At 34.6% G+C, this 22,485-nt stretch overlaps 1 protein-coding gene across 2 annotated transcripts in view; it reads left to right on the plus strand.

Moving 5' to 3' along the window:
- The window catches only part of LOC114359373 (nuclear receptor subfamily 2 group E member tailless), a 46,342-nt gene that overhangs the window by 19,759 nt on the left and 4,098 nt on the right, over positions 1 to 22,485 (plus strand). The window contains exons 2-4 of one of the 2 annotated variants that reach the window (XM_028313728.1): positions 2,070 to 2,133; positions 19,715 to 19,729; positions 20,094 to 20,315. In XM_028313728.1, the coding sequence (XP_028169529.1) occupies positions 2,100 to 2,133; positions 19,715 to 19,729; positions 20,094 to 20,315 (271 nt within the window). In that variant the 5' untranslated portion in view covers positions 2,070 to 2,099. Of the gene's footprint in view, positions 1 to 2,069; positions 2,134 to 19,714; positions 19,952 to 20,093; positions 20,316 to 22,485 lie in introns of both variants that reach the window. The other variant, XM_028313730.1, reaches the window with a different exon arrangement.

Genomic DNA, 22,485 nt, shown 5'->3' on the forward strand with positions numbered 1-22,485 from the left:
TGGCCGTGTGTACGTAATATTTTAGTAACTGAAATATTATGTAACAAATAATGAAAAGAAAGTCTTTGTAGACATTATTGTTTAGGCACTCAGATATTTTGGACGAGAGACGTACGTGTAGTTTCCCGAATTCTGACCAAGTACCTCTAGCAACCAGCACGAACAACTTTCGTCGTCGAAGCGTTTGCGTATTCGACAAAATTCGATATTAAACGATAATGCGACGATCTCGATTTTCATGTGATTTAAAAAAAGTTCACTTTACGTCACGTCACAGGGGCGCTGATTATTGTGTTTTCAATAGCTAGCTAGCTAAAATGCTAGAGGTACAGCTATGTCAGATTTGACGATTGACCTCTTTCTCAAAATTGAACCAGTCTGCCCAACTGGATCACTAGTCCAAGGTGGGATATTTATTATCAAGTTCAAGAATAGAGTCTTCAACCGATAGTGGGTAGAGCAAGATGGACAATCGACGTGACTTTTGTTTTGTTATTCAAAAGATTACCGAGATACTTATTATATTCATCAAATAAACGAAATGTTAGAGATTCATTTTAATTCAAAACTTACTGTAGTACCTAAACCTGTCTCAAGCTCTAAAGGACTCTGCACACCAAGATTTATTTGAAAAGAAATATGTCGACGACTTGTACACTTTCTATGATTTTTTGACATCATGTCAAAGGTCGACGACTCATATCGGCGGGTCGGCGGGTTTGGTGTGTAGGCTGCATTACAAAAGTCTTTATTTAAGTCCATCCACAGTTGAATCATAGTCGGGTACCTATCAAATAAAATAAGTAGATAGGTACTCAGACATAATTGTTTCTCATTACCGAATGGGAATAAGTTCTTTTCATTTAATGAAAAAGCTAGAACATAAACACTTACAGAAAAACACTTCAATATAGCATCGCAACGTAAACTTCTACCTACGCAGCGATCGGTCCTCCTCAGATCTAAAAATGTTATGTAAATAAGTTAGAACACAATATTAATACATCATCGGTACTATTGTAAAGAAAGTGACAAAAAAATTGCCTTCTCGGCTTTAATGCTAGCTCGAATTACTATACAACAATTTTTTTGGCAGCACAATGCAAAAAGCAAGAAGCTACCGAATTATTTTGCTTTTGTTGCTAACCCTCCGCAGCGGGCCCGGTCTATCCGAACCAGCGCATCCCAACTATTGTCCATCCATACTTACCTGGATTATCCCTACCTAATTACCTGTTTTGCGAAACCGTAATTATGTACCCATAAAAGCGTTTCCACATCTGAGCGCCGACAAACAAACGAGCTACCTCACTTTCGTAAATTGTTCTTGTTGACGCAAACATCAATCAATTGAACGGTGCCATTGTATTTCCAGCTCTTAAAAGATTAAAACGGAAAAACGGATGCATTGTGTTGTGAAAGTCCTAGTTAACAAAAAAATATCTTTTTAAAAATTAGAAAATATTGAGAATGTGTTTCTAGAAATATTCATGATGATAACTATGAACTGTAAACGGTTCGTATATTTTCAATATGAAATTTAATTAATATCAATACCAAGACTAATTAATTAGCTCTCCCATTGTTTCAATTACCAACACAGATGTCACACCTACATTGAACGATAATACCCGAATCTTCAAAAATACCCATTATTAAATTGATGTTACAGAAATTATTGGATTTCAGACCTTTAAGTTGCATGCACACAATCACAGTCGAATCGAGTAGCAAAGTGCTTATTTCATTTAATTTCAATAGTTCTCTACAGAATAGCCGTTTAGTTCAACAGCGGTTAGAACAATACGAATAATGAACACACGCAAGGGCCCTCAGTTTTGTGCTAAAAAGATGTCAGCCCTTGGTTTTGAACAATGGCGAATTATTTCTTACATTTGTTGCGATTATTCTTGATCGATTCTATGCCCTTTCTTTTACACGTTAACCTCAAGAGCACTTCAACTACCACAAGATTTCGCGCTCGCGAATTTCACACGAGGTGACTGTGTGAAATTTTTTGTCACCTAATTTCATTTTATTTTTTATTGATTTATGTTACTTTGTTTTAGACACAATGAGGTTATGAACCGCTCCGGAACATGGATATGTCTATTTTACCATCCTCGTCCTCAAGTAAGTTTTGTTTGGTTTGATTTTTTTTCATTTGTTAACCTTTTTAATTTTTTTCTGGAATTTTTCATCTTTATTTTTTATCACCTAACCCATAAAATTTATTGTTTTACTAACAAGCCTTTTTTTTGCGGCTCCGCTTAAGTTGTTTTTGGTTTGTGACATCTATTTACTTACGATATACAAAAATAGTAAACAAAGCTTTCTATTGGTACTAGAATTTTCAAATTTTAATCAGTTGTCTCAATACTTAGCCACTTACAAAAAAAACGAGCATATTTATTTTAGATAAATAATGACAATTTAACTGGCTCCGAACTGCCCTTGTTTCTCACGTAAATTAATGACAGCATGCATATCTCGTAAATAGTGATCAGGTCACAACAAATTGGGGTGATACAGTTATTATTGCCGGTGCGAGATGACGTGTCGTCCGCGAGTGCCCACATTCCCACGCGCCTGCGCATCCGCGTGGGGGTGGACAGTTCGCGATTTAACCCCTTTTAATTGCAAAAATCCCTCATATTTTCAATTTTGAGTTATTAAAAATGCCCTCCTTGTAACCATGTAATCGGTTGCAGGTCAAAACATTGCCACGTTTGTCGTGCGAGTGTGTAATCTCCCTAATGAAATCAGGCCAAGAAATTCCTCGTGTCATACCAATTTCATCGACGAATTTGTAAAGGGCTTTATTTTGTTTCGATGTTTTAATATTACGATGCAATATGATTGTCTGATTTTGTGGTTCTATGGACTGCTCGGATTTCCTGTGTAGTGTTGCGTGTCAGTTTGGATGAGTTATCGCTTTGTTCCTAAATTCTAAAAAGTGATCCGTGAAAGTTGTTGGTTGCCCTAAATAAATAAAAAAATCTTTCACCAATTGAAAGCCACACTATTTTTGACTGTCACAAAGGTACTTTCTCCGATGTGACAAACCAAAATCGGACAGGTTAGCTTATTAAAAATAACTAAGTACACAAATGCATGAATCTGACAAAAATGCTTTGCGTTTTCTGTAACTACGTCGCCCGCGATTTGGGCTTTTAACGAATTTTTAAAAAATCGCTTGGGTAAGTAATTAAGTACTACTAATTAGAGATGAAACGGATATCCGGTAACTATCCGGTAGGCCGGATATCCGGCCTGAATTTACTATTCGGCCGGATACCGGATAGTAACTCACTATCCGGCCGGATACCGGATATTAAAAAACTACGACAATTTCCAATTAAGAAAATTAAATACATTAATCTTTGAGGTAAACATCAATAAATGGCTTATAATATGAAAATTAAAAAACATTTATTTAGTATCTTTTAAGTTAACATATGGTTGCAAGTGGCTGGGGTCTCCTTTTAAGTATAATACCTGTGTTTGGAGGCCCCGCTCTTTCATAAAGTTACAAATATACATAATTAAGTTAAACAAGCCACAAAAACTCACAAGTACGTATTAGGTACTAGTACTAGAATAACGCTAGATATCATTAAAGTTTTGGTTACATTCAATAGTTTTATAATGACGGCTTTTATTTAAAGTCCAAAAAGTTACAAAAAGCCATATTAAGGCCTTTAAAAAAAAATTTCTTTTTCTGGGCTATTCACTCTAATGACGAATAGTAAATATCTGTTAAGTCGAAATATTGCCAATTAAAATAGGCGATCTTTTTTTCACTGATGGTCTGATGTCATGATGCAGTTCAGTCAGATTATGCAGCAAGTTAACTAATTTAATTTTCGCTATTCAATTACACACTCACGATGGCAACCGAAATCGCCTGAATTGATCTGCCCCCTAGACTTGTGGCAAAATCTGACATTCTATTCGGACTGATTCGATTTTCGAAAAGTGTGACTAGTCTAGTCTACTAATAGACCCACTGATCGCGTTAGAAGCACACGTGCGGCGCTAAACTCGTCACGACATGCAACGAGACAATGGGCCAACTATCCGGCCGCCGGATATCCGGCTATCCGGCCTAGCAGCTGGCCGGATATCCGGTATCCGGTATCCGGCCAAACAACTATCCGTTTCATCTCTAATACTAATACATTAATAAAATATTATTTTTTATTATTACATCCAAATTAAAAAACAAACACTTTGGGTAATACTTTAAAAGTCAATTTAAGTATCATGGAAAAACATCAATAACCAAATTGGAATAATATTTTCATTAATTCTATCCAAAAGCTCCTAATTTTCAACGGCAAAAAAATGACCTATAGCTTTTTGTCGACACGTCACCTCATCAATTCCCATAACCATACATTATCGTTATCAATTTCGAATAAACAATGCGTTGTGTGGGAACACGGGTAACCGTCCCAATTTCATCTGGAGCATCCCACATGCGTTTAATAAGCCAGGTCGTTGGGACCCCACGTCACGCGAGCGAGCGCCGCGCCGCAGGTGAGCGTTCGCATGGTTAAGTCACCGTTGGGGACTGAGTGCGTACTATCCGTTCGCGATAAGTTTGCCGCTGGCGATATGACGTCACTCGAAGGAATGCGTCTACAACTATAGCAAACTATATTGAAAATATTTATTATTTATTAATATTGATAAAAATTGTGTATTTGCGTAAAATAAGACACTAATTGCGTTTATTCACTAATTAATTGCGTTTAATCGCGGTTGGGGGAGGGGACGCGCATTCCACGGACCGGCAAACTTAGCGCGAACGGGTAGTATAGAAAACGCATCAAACTGCAGTGCCATATTAGGGCCCAATAATAAACAGTAATTCAACTTAATTATACACTCGGCATAACTTCAAAGATTTTATATTCGCTTTAAGAATAGATTAATGGATCCTTCTAAAGACACATTTTTGGGGTAAAAGTAAAAACCTTTAATTTAATGAAATGAAGTTAGAACTAGGCTTTCAAATGGTACCAATATTGGTGATGGTAAGTAAAGTGCTTGTCGCGGGAGGTGCATTTTGTGCAACAAGGAGCAAAGAGTGTCTTAACGGGCGCTTCTCACACTTGATCCCGGGCGTTCAAAAAAGATTTCGGTATTGTAAACTATTAAAGTTTTCTTTTATTGGCTTCCGCAGTCTTTATGTTTTTTTAAGTTGCATGACGTATCATTATTTTTGCACAAAATTACCTACCTATTTCCATTTATGAAAATTATAAATCTATTTTATTTCTTTTAATGGATGATGGGCACTTTTCTATGGAATCTGGGCGTAAAACCAACAGAAATGTAACTACTATTATTTGTTAGGATTTAATATCAGAAATATATTTTCATATAAATAACTACCAAAAACTCCCGGGTTTGCTTGGAAATTGACATAATGTGTAAAATATTAATAGGTGCTTTATTGCGCAAACAAAAAATATTATTAATTAATATACTTATCTACTTACATTTTAAATACATTTAGTTATTTATCCATTATTATGTCCAACAGTTCAGGAGTGGAGCCAACAAATGGTATATTTAAACCATGTTCTACATTATAAGCGTAGGACCACACCTAGGTACCATTTAGAGAAATGACATGAACACAGTCATGTTTCAATGCGATTTCTACCAGTTAAGTTGTAGTGTTGTCGCATAATCTATCACGGATCGATTAATTAATCGATATTGCCAAATAACGATTTATCGATTAACAATTCGATTAATCGACTTTATTGATAACCATCATTACTATCATTTGATTGTTAATTCAATTCCTTATTTTCCGCAATATAATCGATTATTGCAATCTTATTGACCTAATACTATTTTTATTACCCTAATGTGATGTGAAATACTATGGAAACTTTGCATATTCAACGACCTCTATCTCTCCGTATCCCCGCGTATTTCAGGATTGTTGTCATACTATGAAATAAAGTACTAGTATTAAGCTTTAATTTAGTATACTTTTGTTTCTGTTGAATTAACGCCCAATATGCCCATCATCCTTTATTCTGCCAAATTTATTTTTAAGGAGGTCGAATACTTCCATACAAACTGTGAGGTTCCAAATTCAAATCACATTATCTATTTTCCTCCGGGGAACCTAATGAAACTACCTAGAACTAAATTGATTGGGTTTAGATTTAATATTATTAGTCAACCTGCAGTACATCACGGAATTTATTATCGAGCTGGTGCAGGTTGTGTACAGGTGGTGTGAAAATAAGATTAATTAGGTAAGTATACCTAAGTTGGATTTTATGTTATCCACCACGAGGAAGATCTTGGCCTGCTTTTCGGCGGACCGTAAAAGTTCCTTATAGTTCTACCATTACACTAGCTGTGCCCACGACTTCGTTCGCGTGAAAATAAATAGAATAATATTTCCCGTTTTTGCAACATTTTTCTCTACTGCTCCACCCCTATATTTGGCAGTAGGGTGATGTTATACACGGTGTTACTTTGAATTCTTGTCATAATATTTACAGTGGTAACTACAAGTATATTAGGTACAGTCGCGGAATGAAAAGGTTCGTCACCTTAGTATCGGTTTTCGCTTGCACTAGGTACTGTAAGAGTCAAACCTGCCAACATAACAGTGCAAGAAACAGTGCTGCTAACATTTAAATAAATATGACGTTTGCTAATGAATAAGGTTTTGCTTGTTTATTTTTCTATCCCATTCAGTGCAATGCAATGATGACATTGACCAACCAATTGACAATAGTTTTTTTTATTTAATAGAAATGATAATGGCAGGTTGAACCAACAAGAAGGTTTTAGTTTATAAATCTAATCTTCTTGACAAGATAAATCGTCAAACAACTCTGATCTGAATAATTTTGAACTTTACTGTCGAACAGTTAAAGATTACTTTCTCTTACTGTGCTCGCGATTCGTTGAAGGAATCAATTTGAAAACTGACGAACCTTTTCATTCCGTGACTGTACATATACTGAACACAAAGTAGTAAAAAAGAATGCTCTAAAATTTTATTATTTAATCTTGAGTATTTTATTTTATCGATAATATATTAAACACACTACTAATAACTCGTATCGTAACATGCACATCACTTGATGGCGACTCTTTCTATTTTTAAATATCTAATGTCATTTGTTGTTTTTAAAATTATTTTTGACACTTTTGTAAAAAGCTGACGCCCACAAAGTTTATTCTAATTGCACCTGTTGAACGTGCGAGACAAAATTGGCTTATTCCAATGTACTTACTAAATCTTAGTGTGCTTCCTTTGTGGGGAGTTTATCTAAAATAATAAATATTGTTCGCTACTTTTATCTCTGTGAATATGACAAGGATACAAAGTAACATCCTGTATAGCCTACAGCCTTCCTCGATAAATGGGCTATCCAACACAAAAATAAATTTTCAAATCTGACCAGTGTTCCTGAGATTAGTGCATTCAACCAAATAAACAAACTCTTCAGATTTATAATATTAGTATACCTAATTATGTAGATAGTATTAATTAAGAAAAATTCTTTCATCAATATAATAATATGTAGTACATAATATAATGTACTATACTATCATTTATATCCGATAGAAATATGAATCAATCAATTGACTAGAAAAAGCTCTAGCACTCATGGTTATTGAAGGATGTTGTCGTATTGCTCCCGTAAAAATCATACAGCTTAGTGTAAAACAACATCGGAAAACATGACCTTAATATTTTAGTTTATTGGATAACAACTAAAGCCCTTTCCCAGAAAATCGGACTGCCATGTGAACACGTAAGCTATGACGCAAATATGTGTTTGAAATTCGTAACCCAAATTCGAACGGATCGGTTTTTTGCAGGACACTGCAAGCGGGAAGTTCGTGTGAATGTTATGTTCTTACGACTCACGAAGGCGAGTGAGCTTTGCTTGTGTGTGTACGTGTACGTACATGCACATAACGATAATGTAATGTCATGTAATGTCTATGAAAACTTTTGAAAAACGAACAGTAGGGTGCCAACACACATGTAAAGCTCACTCGCCTTCGTGAATTGCAACAATTACAATATTAAAACACATACGTATGCCTACATTTCTTAAAGTTGTGAATGCTTAATCTAAAACTTTTATTTTATTTGTATAGATAACAATATAACGTGTTTACATACCGTTTTATGGGTAGGTATATACCTACCTACTACTAAACAAGATCCTGTAAAAAACAGTTCCTGCAAAAAACAGGACGTCTCTGTAAGAAAGAGCCCTTATAAACATTTATCTGAACATACGATCGTTAAAAGACAAAAAATGGTTAATGGTGTTACGTAGTTAACTGAATCACTTTACTCAAACATCATCTCATTAAATAGGCCCATCATTAAATACATTAATTGGGAGAAGGCTAGCATTCCAAAAATGTATTCCATCAGTCACTAATTGACTGATTGTTAATTGACATGTTTTAGAATCTCTCGCTAAACTCGCGTTTTTTGTGTGTTAGAAAAAAAGCTTTAAAAAGCTTTTATACGAGTACCTTTCCTTACAAGCTCTTAGTTAAACCGATAGGATGAATTGATATTAACAATCAGTACCACTTAATTAGTTTCAGTGTAATCAGCTTAGTTTGGAAAATTTGATGTTACTGTGTGTGATTGAACTGAAAATATCCTATCATCCCGGTGCTGTAAGCGGGCGTAAATGCCCTGTAGCGGTGCACGCCGCAACGGTCAGTCGCAGTTCGGTCGCGATACCTCCATGGCGTCCGCCGAGAAATGGGTCCCGTTCTATTTTATTAGTTCACGCATAAGTACGTTAACATTTACTAATTAATCTAGACAGTTAAGTTCACATTTTGATTAACCCAGGACAAAAATAGACCCGACTTCGCGGTTCAGGTAAACTCTTAAAAGTTTTTGACCGTGCGCGCACCAGAACTTGAGGTAAGGTAATGAAAAAATCTTCAGAATGAAATCAAAATCAAAAAATGAATTAGTTCTTACAAATACTTGTTTTTAGACAGCAGTTTTATAAATTCAATTATCAAATTACGCGATATTGTGCTGAATTATATTAAGCTCAAAGGGTGAGGAGTTCGACTTCCGGTCGAGTTCAGAAAAGAAACGCGCTCTCGCGAATCGGACTAAAAGTCCTATCAGTCTTTTAAACTACTTTTTTGTGGACCGTTTTGAATCTAATACACTTGTAAAACAAATGAAAACTATAATTTTAGCGATGGTTTTGATTTCAATAGCTGGACAATTACCCCCGTACCTACAAATTTGCCTTTTATTGGCTCTTTTTATTTCGTTTTTTCGTGTTCATGTGGTGTTAGTGATAACACACATGAATAAATGCTGTTGTTACAAAGTGAAATAAATAAAAATAGTGTTTATGTGTTAATTTAACTTAGGTACTTTAAAATAAATTGTAGCTTAAAAAGTTTCATGAACAACAACCTACAAAAGTAAATGGAACAGCTCCTATTCCTTTTAAGATAACTGATTTAGGCCTGGTTTTTTAATAACCAATGGTCGATGATCGACAGATATCAAATGACAAGTGGTTAAATATCAGAAAAAATTATTATTTAACCATTAGTAGCAAAATTTAACAAATAGTTATTTTAAGTAAGAATAAAAAACTGGACCTTAGTAAATTCATATATCATTAGTAATTTTCGAATTTTACTTGATAAATGTGAAATTAATGTCACATAAGTAAATAATATGAAATAACTAGAATGAAATATTACTTAAAAATGGTTGATCTGCTTTAAGTGGGTTTCATTTATTTATAGCGAATAAGCTGCAAGAGGAGCGCTTCATGCGTAGGCATGCCTATCGCTCTTGCGCTACGTACCTAATAACGTGATCATTAACTATTATTATTATTATAGGTAACACTTATGAGAAGTTTCTCGATCAACATAAGTCTCTTCCTTCCTTCCATTTTCTTCCTTAGTTACACAAAAGAAAAATACATATGATCGAGAATAATATTAATAAGAAATTCAAGAGCTTCTTTTCGCCATTTTAAATGTAGTTGGAAAGTGTTATAAAGACTCCATTAAATTGATAAAACGGTAATTTCTAAGTTCATAGAGTTGTTAATAAACACTTTTATTCAAATCAACGTTATATTTACGTGAATATCTTTTGGAAAAAATAGACTTTAAATATATTTTTATTCAACAACTAGCGGCCGCCCGCGACTTCGTACGCGTGGATCCCGTTTTACCCCCTTCATCTATCTTACGCGGTTTAGATTTTTTCATACAAATGTTTTTTTCCGCTAACTCCCGTTCCCGTGGGAATTCCTAAGTATCCTATAACCTGCCCAGGAGTATGAAGAATAATTGTGCCAAGTTTCGTTAAAATCCGTCGAGTAGTTTTTGTTTCTATAAGGAACATACAGACAGACAGACAAAAATTTTACTGATTGCATTTTTGGCATCAGTATCAATCACTAATCACCCCCTGATAGTTATTTTGAAAATATATTTAATGTACAGAATTGACCTCTCTACAGATTTATTATAAGTATAGATAGATTGCAAAACAAAGATAAGTAATTTTCATAATAAATATTTTATAAATAAATCAAATAATAATGTGCTTTATTACACTTCATTTCGTGCAAACCACTTCAAATCTCAATTTATGAATCACAATATTGATACGTGAATTTTCATCCGAACTTGACAGTGCAGTGGTGCGGTTAAACCAACGGTCGTAAAATTTAATGCAGATGTTTTAATAAAATAACATTTTGCAGGTACTAATTCGGTAAATTTTAATTCGTGAATATATATCGTCATCTCATCTTGGCTGAATCATACTAGGTTCACATTTTCTTTAAAAAAAAATTTTCGTCATGTTTTCTTGAATGACTCTGTTAACTTTTGGATTTTTTGTAAAACGTTTCTTTATTATTTACTTAGGCTGGATTGCACCATCTTGCTTTACCTTTGACAAACGTCAAAAATCTGTCAAACTCCATACAAAAAACACCGGTTATCGTTAGAGTTAGGGTCAAAGTTCCACTTAACAAGACGGAGTCGCTTGCATCCTGGTAAACTCACTCGTGGCATTTGAGTCCATGTAATTACGCGTTTGAGTAAAACGCATATTTAATAACACTTTCTATTGTTTTTTTTTTTCTCAACATAGGCGAAATCACATCTAACACACTCACATCCCACCATACACATTCACTACACTCAACACTTACACTCCATATTACACACCCACAGCTCCTGTGCTCGTTTGCACCACAAACATAAATGGCAATGCCAGATTTTGTATGGAAAGTGGCGTCGTTTTTTTTTCGCGCGGCCATCGACCAAACTTTGTTTTTTGATTACAAAATAGTGTAATAAACCAAACTTACTATTACATGTATACCTCTAAACTCAGTCTGAACTGAGTTACGAGCATTAGAAGTTTGATGATTTTCATACTAGATTTGCTTTTTGTGCGCAAGTTTTGTAAGAAATTGCAACAAAATATTGCGCTATTTTTTTATTGCGCTGATTCTGCTCCATACTGATGTCTGGAGCCTTTAATGGATGGTATTGTTTGTTTACACATACAATCTCACTATTTTGTTGCAATTTCTTACAAAACTTTGCGCGCAAAAAGCAAATCTAGTATGAAAATCATCAAACTTGTAATGCTCGTAACTCAGTTCAGACTGAGTTTAGAGGTATACATGTCATAGTAAGTTTGGTTTGTTACACTATTTTGAAAACAAAGTTTGGTCGATGGCCGCGCGAAAAAAAAAGACGCCAATTTCCGGCATTGTCTTTTATTATTTTAGCTTATTAAGTACTTATTGTCCGTTAACCTTAATAATTGTAAACTTATTTAAACTGCCTTTGATTCACTTAACTTACATTACTTTCTTCACCCTGGAGGAATCACTGTCATCTAAGATACAGGTTTAATCCTAGTTTAGTTGGCAGGGACATACTTAAGATTAACACGATTGTCAATCGTAGTTTAAGTAATTAATACATTGTACAATATTGTAAATCGTCATCTTCTTGGTTATTAAATAAAGTATTTATTATTATTATCTCTTTATTCAATTTCCTTCTTATTTTTAATATTTTTTTTACAATGTAAATTATAAAAAAACTAAAAATACATTATAAAAAAATTCTTAAAAATAGTTAATCCGCTGGTAGCGGAGCAGGGCCCAAGCTACCGGTGGTCAGGGTCACAGGCTGATTATTATTATTATTTTATTATTTTCTTGATAACTAAACAAAAATCTATTTCTTTTATTATTTCAAAAATGTTTTGAAGTTTGAATTTCTTGAACCTCTGAAAAAACACGAGTTAACGCGTGTTTTTTTAATTAATTTATTATTTACTTAGCCATTATTATGTGCTAACCGCTGATCAATTAAGAGGGTGGTTAGATCCGCTTAACACGACGGGGTCAGGCGCTCGCATCCTGGCAAACACACTCGTGGCGTTTGAGTCCATGTAACTGCATATTGAAAAGACATCTTGCGCACTTTCTTTTGTGTTTTTTTCTTTATTTCTTTTTTTTTTGTTAACAAAAATCTATTTCTTGTTTTATTTGAAAAAAGTTTGAAGGTTTAATTTTCCTCCCTCCCGCTGCCGTTAGTTCGTGTTTTTTTATAACACCGGTCAACAAAAAAAAATTTTTTTTTGCGCATGGATTTTACTTATTATATTCTAATTATATAAGCAAATTTATATAAAAAAGTGCAATTACAAATAAAAAATATTTGCTTTTTAAAGAATTTTCCATCTTCATAGTAGAATGTCTCTAAAGATGCACGTCACATTCTCATTGGAATATATTTATAGATAACTAGCTGACCCGGCGAAATTTGTTCCGCCTTAATGGCAATAAATAACGGGATAAAAAGTATCCTATGTCCTTCTCCTGGCTCTAAACTACCTCCCTGATTTTCAGCTAAATCGGTTCAGCCCTTCTTGAGTTATAAGCGAAGTAACTAACACGACTTTCTTTTATATATATAGATTATGGGGGCTTATTCGCAAGAACAAGGGGCATGCTTTCATCAAAATATAGTGGAATTTGAGAGACGACGTTACTAAGGCCAGTAAACTGAAAGCATGATAGGGTTAGATTTTTATGAGAAAAATCTTCTGTGGAACATGACAGCAAATTAGAACTTTTCATTTTTAATCAATATTTGGACTCTATTTTAAATTTTCTCTTGTGAGAATGAATCTTAAATGGATGTTTGGTATGTTTTATAAATTAGAAAGAATGAAAGAAAGAAAGAAAAAAAAATATTTGGCAACAAATGAAATCATCTCTATGTTCATGTTTCATACATTCATTGATATGATTTTTTCTATTTTTTACACATAAAAGCAAATTCAGAACATTTTTTTGTTGTTATTCTTATTTCTAGGTATTAAAGCAATAAAAATTAGCTATGCATAACCCGTGCGCAAAAATGCTGTAGACAGTTGTAATTAATATTTACTTGCGCTCGCATCATGGCAAACAGTCGTGGCGTTTGAGTCCATGTACCTAACTGCGCGTTTGAGTAAAACGCATATTGAAAAGACATCGTGCACACTTTCTTTTGTTTAATTTCTTTGTTTTGTAAATAGAAATGTATAGAAATATTTTATTTTTTAAGGTTTTGACTGGTGCGCATTTTACAAACAACTAAGTTACCTATCTACGTGCTCACTATTTTTATGTTTATGTTATTTAATGAATAGCATTTTCGATAGTTTACAACTAATCCTATTCTAAACTTTGTAACTGTGTCCATCAATCTACCCTTTTCTTCCTTGAATGGTCAATTAAATAGGTCATTTGGATTTCTCATTTACCTACTTGATTAAGTTCGTTGTGAGCTTATCACTTGAACTCCACCCTGATAAACGTTCGATTAAATAACTAAGAAAGAACATAAGAAATATATCTAAATAACAGGACTAAAGTGGTGGGAATGATAGTATTTTTTAAGAACCCAATCATGTTGCATTTTAATCGAAATTCACTACTTAGTGCCATTTTGCAACAAAAATCTAATTCAGTCGATTGTCATATTCCCTGTTAATACCAAATCATAGACAATTGTAGACATGCCACAGCATTCATACGGCTGGGCTATTCAAAGACAATGAAACAAGCTAATTAAATCAACTAACACCCGTCCCCTGCGGGCTATCGGCTCTATTTCGGTTCATTTTAAAATGAAACAAAGTAAGAAAATAATTACTTAGGCTGAGTTGCACCACCTTGTTTACCCGTAACAATAAGCAATAACCGGTGCTTTTTGTATGGAATTTGACAGATTTCGGACGTTTGTCAAAGTTAAAGTAAGATGGTGCAACCCAGCCTTGGGTTTTCAATGTCAACGTCTCACTGGCTAACTAAAAAATGATACGTAACTCTTATTTGAAGAATTACCCGATGCAATCAAACCTGTAAAACGATGGAAAACATCTGCCAATTCAAACATATCGAACTTTCTCTGTGAACCAAATATTTGCATCGATTCCTATCAAACGTACGTTTATTCACGTCTATATAGTCAGGCAATTTGGTTAGTTTTGATGAGTTTTAATTTTCGCAAACTTGCTGGATTCTACCGGCGTACTCTTCTCCGCCCACAAGCTTTAACGAGCTCTCACTCAAAGTAACACTTGAGTATTTTTAGTATTTTCTCGCGTCTTAGATACGATTAGCACGACGGAAACGATGCAATGGATTTTAATTTATAAAATGTATGGGAAAATTATTTAAGTACGAGTAGACAGATATTAAGATTGATAGAACTAAGCCAAATATTTAATTTTAAGTTTAGTAGATTCAAATTCCTTGCAGCTAAAGAGTGGAGTTTAAGATTTTAAAAAATCTTTAATATGTAAACCCTAAATAATCCTAGTAATGACAATTCTTTCTATAATTGTTGTTACTTTCATGCAAGTGCAACACAACCGTATATGTCTTTCAATTGTCTTCGGTCGAATTGGAAAAAATCAATACATCAATCTAATATTGTCACCTTGTCTTCAATCCATAATTCACACTACGTAACTGGTGACAGGTGAAAATAAGCTCTAACAATCAAGGTGCCGGTCGTGGTGAAATATTACCACGGACATTACTACTGTTTGTCTTTGATGGCATAATAGCCCTTCAAAGCGAGGCCTTGATAATGACACAGTGCCCTATTTGTAACATTTTTTTCACGTGTCCTACTTGTGTGTCTATTTTCATAAACTACAAAAATACCGACTATTTTTCTTTATATTTTATTAAAAATGGTGATTTCTGACAAAAAAAATTCTAGTGTTCAACTGATACATCAGCCCGTCCATTTCACCAAATGGTAACGTTACCATCAAAGTAACACCAATTCGTGCATACATTCCGGTAAATTATCTTAGGATTACCGACGATAAGAATCACCCGGTCATCACAACTGACATCAGCCATCTCATCAAATACGAATCCAGTTCACACGCACAAAGCAGCGGATGATCGCATGTAGACCTGTTATTATCCACACAGACATCCCATTCTTTTTATGTTCATTCGCTCTTCTTTGTATGTTTTTACATCTTACATTCGACACCGAGCTTCCTGCTTGCAAGTGAATAGTCGCATTCAATAGAACTTTAGCTTTGTGCCTTATTGACTACGTTTTCGGGTATTTAATAAAGCTGTATTATCTTCTGAGATGTTCAGTGGGCCGTGGGATACATACGGCGCAAAAACCCGCATTGGATCGGAATGGTGTGTTCTTTTTTTCTCGGCTTTTGTTCGCTCCTCATAATTGTGATTTGGGCTTCTTAATTTGTCGAGTACTTTTGCATTCAACAGGCAGTCGTAAAGGGAATAAAACGTTGAGGTTTTTTTAGTATTTAAATAATTGTCCTATTAAAATTGGATGATTAATTTTAATACAACTCTATCTTATAGCTAAATTTCTTTATATTTTTTTAAAAGTCTTTAAGAATTTGAATGATATCTGGGGGCACGGCAGTGCCCCCACCAAGTCGAGCAAAAAAGCGGCACGGCCGTACCATCCTTTTCTCGAAGCAATTCAGGCCATTTTCGATCGCCTGTAACTGCGTTGTGGATAAAACTGAATGAGAAGGCTGAATTTTCATTAGCTATGCAGGCATTGTAAAGACACGGTATATTTCAAATTTCATTCAATTTGAACCAGTAGTTTAAGAATTATAACGGGTCAAAGTTTCTTAATTTTGTCACTCACTGACTGACTGACTGACTGACTGACTCACCGATCATCAAAATCTTGCCATCGCACTACACAATTTAATTTACACGTGTTTTCATGCGATAGCAAGTCAATATATTTATGTAAAACGTTAAAGATTTCCTGGCCTGGACTTGGTATTACATGGATCTCACAACTTTTTACCGTAGAACAACTGAGTTGCGAGACTTGGTTTTTTTGACAAGTATTGTTTTTGATGGGATAATAATATACCGAAGTTACTCATAATTACTAATGTTTTATTGAAGATAACGTTTTAGAAAAGAGATAAAAAAAAGATTATTTTGGGAATTATTAATTATGAATTTTTCTCCTTACATCATCTAAAAACCTTTTATTTTAAGAAAAAGATAGATTTCTACGACTCGCAGTTAATATCATATAGGACTTACACTATTTTATTAATCATACGCATATAGACTTTCCATTGCGGATGCGTCCTTTGACGGATTTAGTTGTAGCTATTACGTGGACACATCCAAAGGTGCTATGATATGATATAAAGCAGTTAAACCTCTTAGTCTAGATTTTCCCATGTAAACCCAATAGTTTGCTTCCAGTGGTTGAAATTTTATAAGTCAATTAATGATAGTTCCAGCTATTCGGATATTCAAATTATTTGGTTAAACCACATCAAATGCCTGTCATGTTACACGGAATCGAAAATTAATTAGTCGAATGGATACATTATAACTGTTCGTGGATTTATTAATTAATAGGGAAATATTTTTTCCTAGAATTAAATAGTTTTCAACTGAGACGAACTTTTTGTGTAAGGTTTTTACTTTGGTGGTCATCATACTTTATTCGAAGGTAAAAGGCGGATATATTTTATAAAAAGACATGTCCAAATAGAGTAGGTAATTATTATAGTCCATATATGAAATGCTAATGGAATATTTAAGTATTTAAGTAGACCTTGAATAGACAACATACCTCCTTAGTGCCAATGAAATTTTTCAACATGTCTATGAGTATATCGAAATGGAATGACACATTTAATTATAGCAATGAAAATGAAATTCCATCTTATTCAAGCTTCATTGCAATCGTAGAAAATGTAGAAGTATGAAGAATGGGAACCAATATGGAGACCCGGAGGGTATTTGTTTTCAATAGAGCGGCATCTTTACTTGTATGCAAGGTTCTATTTCGATGCATTTCTTACAAAAAGTCACAAAAATATACATAGAGTGAGAAAGTCAAAGTGACTTTCACTTGTTTTGTCGAAAGTCTAGCTCTTCGTAATACCTAATCGTAGTTTAGATAAAGATCTCAATTATAAACTAGAAAACCAAAGACTAAAGAGACTGTTGATAACAATTAATATCAATAAGATCAGTTTTCAACAATTATGCAGCAAATAATAAGGCATAAGAAAGTTGATCAACCGATTGTTTTCTATGACATGTTTTAAACATAAAATCAATTCGCCCCGTTACTCTACCTTTTAATAAGGTCCATATGAAACTAACATCAACTTTCACGAATTTCAGTTAAAAGTTACCAGAATTCATTAACCTACGTTTGCCTGCCAACTCAAATTAAACTGCTTAATGAACCGAAGAGAGATTAATGAGGTGTTTTCATTACAATTAATTTGAAATGAAAATGCGATGCGTTGAAAAACTGGGATATTTGTTTGAACTTAGCTTGGTTCAGACCGCAGCCCAAAAGACCATTGAAGCAAAACTATTGTCATTCAATTATTTTTCCCCTGCAGTTAATTTGAACATTGAATTGAATGCACTTTTGGCAGTTGATTGTTGCTCAAATAGGGGTACAGCTTCCCTCTGTTTCTCAAATCGCTCTAATAATAATCGTACACACAAACCCTTACAAATACATACCGCAAATGAGTCTAATAAAAATTCTATAAAAATCCCTGATTATTTATATGTACCTATATCATTTCATCTTGTGAAATATTTTCATTTTTACTTCTAAAAAGATCTAAGCAGCTTTTAAACTATTCATGGAAATAACTGCACCTTGAAAATATTAAATTGAATAAATGTAGCGCTATATTGGTAACGGAGGTCACCTTTGCTTACACCCAACTAACTACGCAAGCTCCTTCCATTTTAAATGTTTAACTTTTAAGTTTATAGAGCTTCAGTGATTTAAAATGATGCAATTTGCAGGACTTCTTAGAATTAGAAGTAGGCCAAGGTTTGTTTGTCTCAGGAATTATTTTTTCATTTAAGTATTTACTCGTGTTTACTCACAGATATTTTGAAAATTAAACTTTCTTGAAGTAATACTATATCACTAGTAACACCATGGATACTATACATGTGCACCGAACAAATTATATATTATGTAAAAACATGAAAAACAAAAGAGCAAGCACCACTCGGGAACCCCGCTGTAATTGCCGGGTGGGCCCAGTGGGGCGGGGCCCCATACCGAGCGACGTCAAGACGTTTAATTTATGACTTTTGACGGTCGCTCACTTGCTCGCGAGCGACCAATGGAAGCGTGGCTTTTATTTTGGTAAGGGATGTGTTCTCATGGGATCTTCTGGGCACTGATCTACCATATATAACACCTTGCGCGGATGTCGGTTAGTGACGTATAAGGATCTTTCTGTGATTTGGAAGTCGTAATAAAATATACTTAATCTGTTAATAAAGGTCAACAACTGCAGTTTTGTCTGCTTATTTCGAAGTAACACTTCTTTAGAGCAAGTACTCATTAACCAAGTGGCTAAACACACAATTTTTGAATCTAGACTAAAGCTGAGGGCCGATTGGGCCGAAAAAAAAGTCTGCGGTATGTAAATAATAATAATAAATAAAGAAATAAATCATCTATTTCGGACAAATTATACATCCAAAAATATGTGTTAGTAATGTGACTTAAAAAGGTAAAAAAAAGCAAAAGTAGTATAAAGTAGTTGTGCTCGTGTACGTGCAGCGTAACAAAACATTTTTCATTGAAGGTTATCCCCTCCTATTGATTTTAGTGCGATGTGAAATAGCCTATATTATCTTCTTATACATATTGACATTAGCGTGTTTAACCAAACAAACAAACTCTTGGTCTCTATCGTCGTTGCACGAGATTCTCTAACTTACCTCATGCACTTCTAAAAGTAATTCATGTTAAGGTAACATTCATATGTGTAAATAGAAAGTCACAGAACAAACACAATATAAAGCTGCGCCAAGCCTTGTAGTTACTTTTAAAACACTGTTAGTTACTTATTATTTACAACACAAAAATATTTGCGTAATCAATTGGAGACACCTCAAAATAAAATTTCAACTTTGATCGCGTTTTTCTCGAAACTGTTCACGTGTTATTTACTGCGTTTATAAATTGCGCGGCGTGTTCAAATCGCTTTGAAAACGGGTTTTTGCTCAAACCTTTCAAACAAAACAAAATTTTATTTATTTACTTGACTTCTCTTCCCCAGATCGTATTCTTTACGACGTGCCGTGTGCTGTCTGTCGGGACCACTCCTCCGGCAAGCACTACGGGGTGTTCGCCTGCGACGGCTGCGCGGGCTTCTTCAAGAGATCTGTGAGGAGGGACCGGCAGTACGCCTGCAAGGCGCGTACTCCCGGCAGCTGTCTCGTCGACAAGGCACACAGGAACCAATGCCGGGCGTGCCGACTTGCTAAGTGCCTGAGCGTCGGGATGAATCGTGATGGTGAGTATCGTTTTCTTCTTCCAAAAAGTGATACCATTTCGAATCAAGGTTGATGCTGCTACTAGACTCCTGACAGTAGACTTCATTACATTTGAAGTCGACAACCAGTCTTCATAAATAAGGTAACATGTGACATTATTCTACGTGCCGTGTGCTGTCTGTCGGGGCCACTCCTCCGGCAAGCACTACGGGGTGTTCGCCTGTGACGGCTGCGCGGGTTTCTTCAACAGATCTGTGAGGAGGGACCGGCAGTACGCCTGCAAGGCGCGTACTCCCGGCAGCTGTCTCGTCGACAAGGCGCACAGGAACCAATGCCGGGCGTGCCGACTTGCTAAGTGCCTGAGCGTCGGGATGAATCGTGATGGTGAGTATCCTTTCTTCTTCTTTCTTATTCTTCTTTATTATTTATTCTTATTCGTTTTTCTTCTTTATTTTTCTTTATCCTTCTTTCTTCTCCAGCGAGCAATACCCTTAACTCCCAATCAAGCTCCTGACGATTCTGCTGGCAGAATAACTACAGGTGTTTAGCTTTGTATTTTCATTCCAAATTAGGTTCTGAAGCTGCTACTAGGCTGCTGATAGTAAGTACGAGTAAGTGCTCATCAGCACCATAATCGTCATGATTATGCTATCATAGTGACATAATTGAGGTACCTACTTCAAAATGTTCATGTGAAGAGACTTGCATTAAACCTGAAAAACGCGCGTACTTCTGTTACTCAGTCTCTAAAATAATGATTATATAACAGAAATTTTAAAAATTACCAATAATAAAAACTATACATTTACAAAATAAAAAAAAATTCACCCCCAGCGCCGCAGTCAGGAATGGTGCCCAAAAGGCTGGCAGCATTGCCACGTTGAATGGCCAGGCTAATTCTCTGACCGAAATAGCTATTATAATTGTTTATTGAATTAAGAAATACAAAACAAAATATATATCAATTAAAAAACAGAAATTTTAAAAATACTACGTAGTAATTCAATAACAGTTTCATTACAAGATTAGAGTGTGTCGAATTAAATTAACCTACCTCTCATCACGATGACCCGGGTCACGGTTTTTCTAGGTACAATACTTATCTAACTGTGACCTAAATGTGATAAGCCTTTCTCGCTACTGAGCTTCCAAAGCTATTATACTCGTAAATGTCAACATTGTTTTTTATTATATAATGGACATGGTTCGAGGATTTCAATGTTATGTAATTTAAAAAGTAGGTACAAAACATTATTACCGAAATAGTTTAAGCTTAAGGGCCTCTAGCTAGGCTATCATGTACCTACACTTTGCTAATTGAACTGATATACGCTACTATTGTGGCTCAATATAACAATTCAGTATATTAGTAGGGAATTTAGTGCAATGATTTGTATGGAAACCCCTCCACTTTGGTATAGAAGGCTCATTTTTGCACCAGTTGTTCTTTGGGTGCTCCTGAGTAGATTTCCGTCGGTAGACATCGGGAGCCCCCCCTGTGGTAGGAGGGGGAGGGGGGGCAAGTTTCCTTCTGCCGCGCTTCACTTTAAGGCCCATATCTTCAAAACTATGGGTATTAGGGCAAGTGTGGTGTCATTTTCGGATAATTAAAGAATGGCGAATTCATTTCTAGAACAAACTTTTTGCCTTTTCATACAAAAAAATAGAAATATGGAGTAAAATTCACAAAAACCAAAAAGTATTTTTTTAAATAAACGTCGTTTACTTTTAAACCACTGGAGATAATCTAATAAAAAAAAATGTTGTGATAGCTACATTTATCAGGATTATAAATATGTACCATTGTATGGTACTTTTTTGAAAAAAGTAGGTGAAAAAAAATGTTTCTTCAGGACACAGCGGGCGAATTTTAATGCGCGTCGGAAAAAAATATTTATTTTATCCATGAATTCATACTATTTGGTTCATAAGCAAGTGAAGATTATTATTTTAGAATTTATTTAGAGTTCCTGGCACATCATGCTACCATGATTTGTATTTTTTCTTCAATAAATTTTGAACTCTATGTGTAAGACATAAGGTTGAAAATAGTTTAAATACATTTTATTATTGAAAATATCATAAGAAGAAAGCACTAAATAAAGAACTTGAATTTGTCTAAACGTCTAATGATTATTATTATTACGGTCATTCTCACGATCAGGCGTTCTCAGCCTAATTACCATATCATTTTTGAAATTTGGCTTAATTGACTTAAATGCATTTAAATATAAAACACATGAAAAGTACGAATTTAACAATCGTAAAGGCGTCAAATTATTCAAAGCGGTTTTCACGTAAATGAGATCCAAAAATTTTATGGTCACGGTAATTAGATAAGGCTAATACTTAATCTAACGGTAATTAGAAAAGATATGTAAAATAGCAAAAAAACAACATCTTGCATTGATAAATTTGTATACAAATATATAGCGTCATAAAAAAACGCTGTAGGTACACTTAATAACCCTTTGCAAAAAGAAAAACACTAATTTCTGTTATTTATTGTATCAAGATATTTTCAGTATACTGCAAGAATCGAGGCTATGGAACA

This window comes from Ostrinia furnacalis, unplaced genomic scaffold (genome assembly GCF_004193835.3).
Source record: "Ostrinia furnacalis isolate ACB-3 unplaced genomic scaffold, ASM419383v2 OfSCF4327, whole genome shotgun sequence".
Taxonomy (NCBI): Eukaryota; Metazoa; Arthropoda; class Insecta; order Lepidoptera; family Crambidae; genus Ostrinia; species Ostrinia furnacalis.